Source organism: Bolinopsis microptera, chromosome 7, assembly GCF_026151205.1.
Source record: "Bolinopsis microptera isolate Bmic1 chromosome 7, MBARI_Bmic_1.0, whole genome shotgun sequence".
Lineage (NCBI taxonomy): Eukaryota > Metazoa > Ctenophora > Tentaculata > Lobata > Bolinopsidae > Bolinopsis > Bolinopsis microptera.
In genome coordinates, this window is record NC_087078.1 from 5677074 (window position 1) to 5681407 (window position 4334).

Below are 4334 nucleotides of genomic sequence, written 5' to 3' on the forward strand. Positions count from 1 at the left end.
ATTGATTAGGTACATCAATCAGATGCTGTAAAAATCTCTTTGGGTTGCGTTCGGGTCGATACCTAGTATTTCGGGGTAAGGGTGGTAGTTATTACATATTGAATTAGCTGAAGTTTATTGAATCTTTATTGCTGAGTACAGCTGCCTTTGGGTAGTTCTTCTTAATCTATTACAATTGTAAATGAATGGGAAAAGCGAGCGACCGATTTCATTCTCGGTATCATTTTGCATTTGAGAACGGTCAATCAAATTAATATCATTTCCTTTTGTTTGGGAAAGAGAGACACTGGCAGCGGTCCACTCTACCCATGATTATGGGTTTTGGTCAAATATCATCTCTTTTTGATTATAATGTCAGGGTACTTTATAAAGTCGAAATATAAACTGATATCTTCATTAATAAGGAGGAAGTTTCAACAATTTCGAAATTTTTCCTTTAAAAACATTTCCTTGTGTTTAGGTAAGCATAGCGGTCGATCACTGACTGAATATGCCACTTAATACTCATTCAAGTTGGCATTAAATTCATTTATAATGACATTAAACTGTCGTGGCAAAGCAGAATTTGTTGGAAATCACAAATGAGCAAAATTCTCACCTTTCGCACGTGCAAACTTTGAGCGGACGTTGCGTGCGCATCCAATATTGAATCACCGTAAAATTTTGCATGTAATTGTTGTATATATAGTTTGATAAGCATGCAAAGTTTCAAAGTATTTCAAGAAGAACTGTTATCACAACGGCACTCTAAAGTTGACAGAAAATGACGAAAACAGCAATTTTCAGTGATTTTAGCAATTTTTTATCAATTTGGGCGTGTCCCCACGTGTGCAACTTTTCGATTTTTAACTTTAAAACTAGCCTAATGCACAATTTATATCTATAGGAAGCAGAACTGAGCTCCACAACCCAAGGCATGGCCCAACACCAGAGAATACTAAATCGCAAAATTGACGTTTTTATAAAATAATTCTTCAAAAAAACACAAACTTCAATGACGAATATCTTTATGAAGGAGCAAGCTAGAAAAACTTTCCGGTAGATTTTCAGAATGCTTGAACAATTATCTAAGATGAAAATTTCCTCAGATTTTGAATAAAATTACTTTTTAATGGTGTAAAATCATTTTTAAAAGTTATTACTTTGTCAAAAATCAAGTTTTAAAAACGGTTAACTTGATGACGTCATCAAGGGGTGTTCATGACGTCAAATAATTTGTTTATACAATGTAAACTAAAGTGTAAACAATTATTTTCAAGACCTGTGGTCGGAATTGGCTGTATCTTTTATACTTTTGAATCTACGGACAATTAAATACAGGCTACAATTGACTGGCAAAGCGTCTATCCCTGAATATATATGTATGTATGTATATGTCCCGACAATCTGTCGTAAAACAGGGGTTCTAGAAAACCCACTTCCCGATGTTCCTGAAACCTGAAACTTTTTTTGCAGTCGATTTGGTCAACGTCTAGACGCCCTGAAAAATTTCAGATCTCTAACTCGATTTTAACATGGTTTTTAAGGCACCTGAATATGGCGATTTTGGGTTTTTTACCGAATTTCGTATAACAGTGCTTGGGGCGAGTATTTTATGCAAATTTCTTAAAAATCTGAACATAACTATTTTTTATTCCTGTCATCTTTGACATCAAATTAGAATGTTTTGAACTAAAAATAAATCTGCTGAACGACTTCCGATGAGTCTTAATGCCTGAAAAACTCCTGCCGGAGGCGGCGGCCTTCGGCCGCCGCCTCCGGCCGGAGTGCACGCTTCGCGTGCACGAAAGAGGCTTGTAACGTGTACCAAAGGGGGTATAATAGTAAAGGGGGTATAATAGTAAAGGGGGTATAATAGTAAAGGGGGTACATAGTATACCCACAATAAATGCACCGGTCGTGCTTGCCAGCACTGTGATGTATATGTCCCGACAATCTGTCGTAAAACAGGGGTTCTAGAAAACCCATTTCCCGATGCTCCTGAAACCTGAAACTTTTTTTGCAGTCAATTTGGTCAACGTCTAGACGCCCTGAAAAATTTCAGATCTCTAACTCAATTTTAACATGGTTTTTAGGGCACCTGAATATGGCGATTTTGGGTTTTTTACCGAATTTCGTATAACAGTGCTGGCGAGTATTTTATGCAAATTTCTTAAAAATCTGAACATAACTATTTTTTATTCCTGTCATCTTTGACATCAAATTAGAATGTTTTGAACTAAAAATAAATCTGCTGAACGACTTCCGATGAGTCTTAATGCCTGGAAAACTCCTGCCGGAGGCGGCGGCCTTCGGCCGCCGCCTCCGGCCGGAGTGCACGCTTCGCGTGCACAAAAGAGGCTTGTAACGTGTACCAAAGGTGGTATAATAGTAAAAGGGGTATAATAGTAAAGGGGGTATAATAGTAAAGGGGGTATAATAGTAAATGGGGAACATAGTATACCCACAATAAATGCAACGGTCGTGCTTGCCAGCACTGTGATTTGTTGCAACAATGTAAAACCTGCTCACTCCTAGATTTTTGTATTTTGAAATTGAATAAGCTAATTAAAGCGGTTGATAGATCTTTTAGGTTCCATTTTTTGTAAATATTTCACATCCTGAATTATTTTCTGACAATCCTATGACAATGATTCGAGACTTCAGCAACGTAAAACTATATTTATTTGCGTGCACGTTTCTCTATTATATTCATTCTCTAGTGCAAGGGTATTGACACCAAAAGAATTTGAGTACTATTGACTATAACAGATTACCAGCAGTGTCGAATCTACTACTGTGACCTAAACTAATTTTTTTCAGGTTCAGAAATGGATAAATTTCCCAATCCGGACATGATGTTGGCGGGATTTCTCGCACAAGCGGCTCTGGCAAGGATAATAACCGGTGCAACGTTGGGGGATTACTGGGAAGTGAATGCGGGTATCTTTTGGTTTCTGCTTATCGGGCTGTCTGTAGTAGTGGCTTTCTTAACATACATTAAAAATGAAAGTGAAGGCAACAAGTTGGTTCAAGGACTAGTTATAGTTTCATTTGCAGGATCTTTCATTCTCAACCTAGGCGGCGATTCTCTTGGGATGTATGCAGTTGAGTGTTCCGGAGGAGAGCCCAAAATCTACATGTATTGCACGATCCCGATAATGGCACTAGCTTCGCTACTAATTGCAGTGCACTTCCTGAAAGAAACAAATCCACAAGCATCTGAAGAAAATACCAAACTGCCGAACCCAGAAATCATTCTTTTTGGGGTTTGTATTCAGTGTTTTATTGGAAAGTGTATGTTCGCTATTGGATTTGACAGCTTTTGCGGAGGAAAGGGAATCGGATTATGGCTGGAGCTTCTGATCGTGTCAGGCATCCTCGCCACCTTAACTTTCAAAACAACTGCCAGCCAATTCAGGTTACATCGATCATTGTTTACATTTGTCTGCTCATTTATCATAAGCTTTAGTTCAGTAATGGTAGGTTTCTGGTCATATATCTGTTCAAGTGATTGGTATTATTATACTGTCTACCAAGTTTTCGCGTCCATCATTAATGGGGTAGCTGCTCTGGTTATCGTAATCATGATCCTGAGGAAGAATCCTTCTGCTCTTCAAAATTCAACAGCTCAAAGTCCTCAAGCTGTTGTTGCTGCTAAAACTACCTCTCATCCGATGCAAACATCCTACCCTCCTCAAGTTACTTACCCTCAATCATCCTACCCGCCACAAGCATCCAACCCTCCTCAAGCATCCTACCCTCCTCAAGCATCCTACCCTCCACCAGCATCATACCCTCCTACACCATCCAACCCTCTACCAGGATCCTACCCTCCTCAAGCATCCTACCCGCCACCAGGATCCTACCCGCCACAAGCATCCTACCCTCCACCAGTATCCTACCCTCCTCAAGCATCCTACCCGCCACCACAAGCATCCTACCCTCCCCAAGCATCCTACCCTCCTCAAGCATCCTACCCGCCACCACAAGCATCCTACCCTCCCCAAGCATCCTACCCTCCTCAAGCATCCTACCCGCCACCACAGGCATCCTACCCTCCTCCACCATCTTACCCACCTCCAGGTCATAACTCTCCTATACTCGAAGCGGACGCTCAAACTCCTCAACCTACTGAATGAAACAAAGATTCTCCTCCTGTTATGAGCCATTAAAAGAACAGAGTAGTCCGAAGAGGCTAGTATGCAAGTTCGTGAGAGGATACTCTATGCATAAATAAAATTGATTTATCAATGTTGGTTTCCGTTTAGAGAATTAAGACTGATGAAATGCGGTGCCAAAAGAGGGCGGAGACATAAAAACTATTAAATTAAATAGGCGCCTTCTTTTATTTT

At 39.9% G+C, this 4334-nt stretch overlaps 1 protein-coding gene across 1 annotated transcript; it reads left to right on the forward strand.

Annotated features, from left to right (window-relative positions):
• Positions 1-3566: 3566 nt before the first annotated feature.
• LOC134818631 (annexin A7-like) lies at positions 3567-4121 on the forward strand. Its single transcript, XM_063828269.1, has one exon. The coding sequence runs from the start codon at positions 3567-3569 to the stop codon at positions 4119-4121; it is 555 nt and encodes a 184-aa protein (XP_063684339.1).
• The last annotated feature ends 213 nt before the right edge of the window (positions 4122-4334 follow it).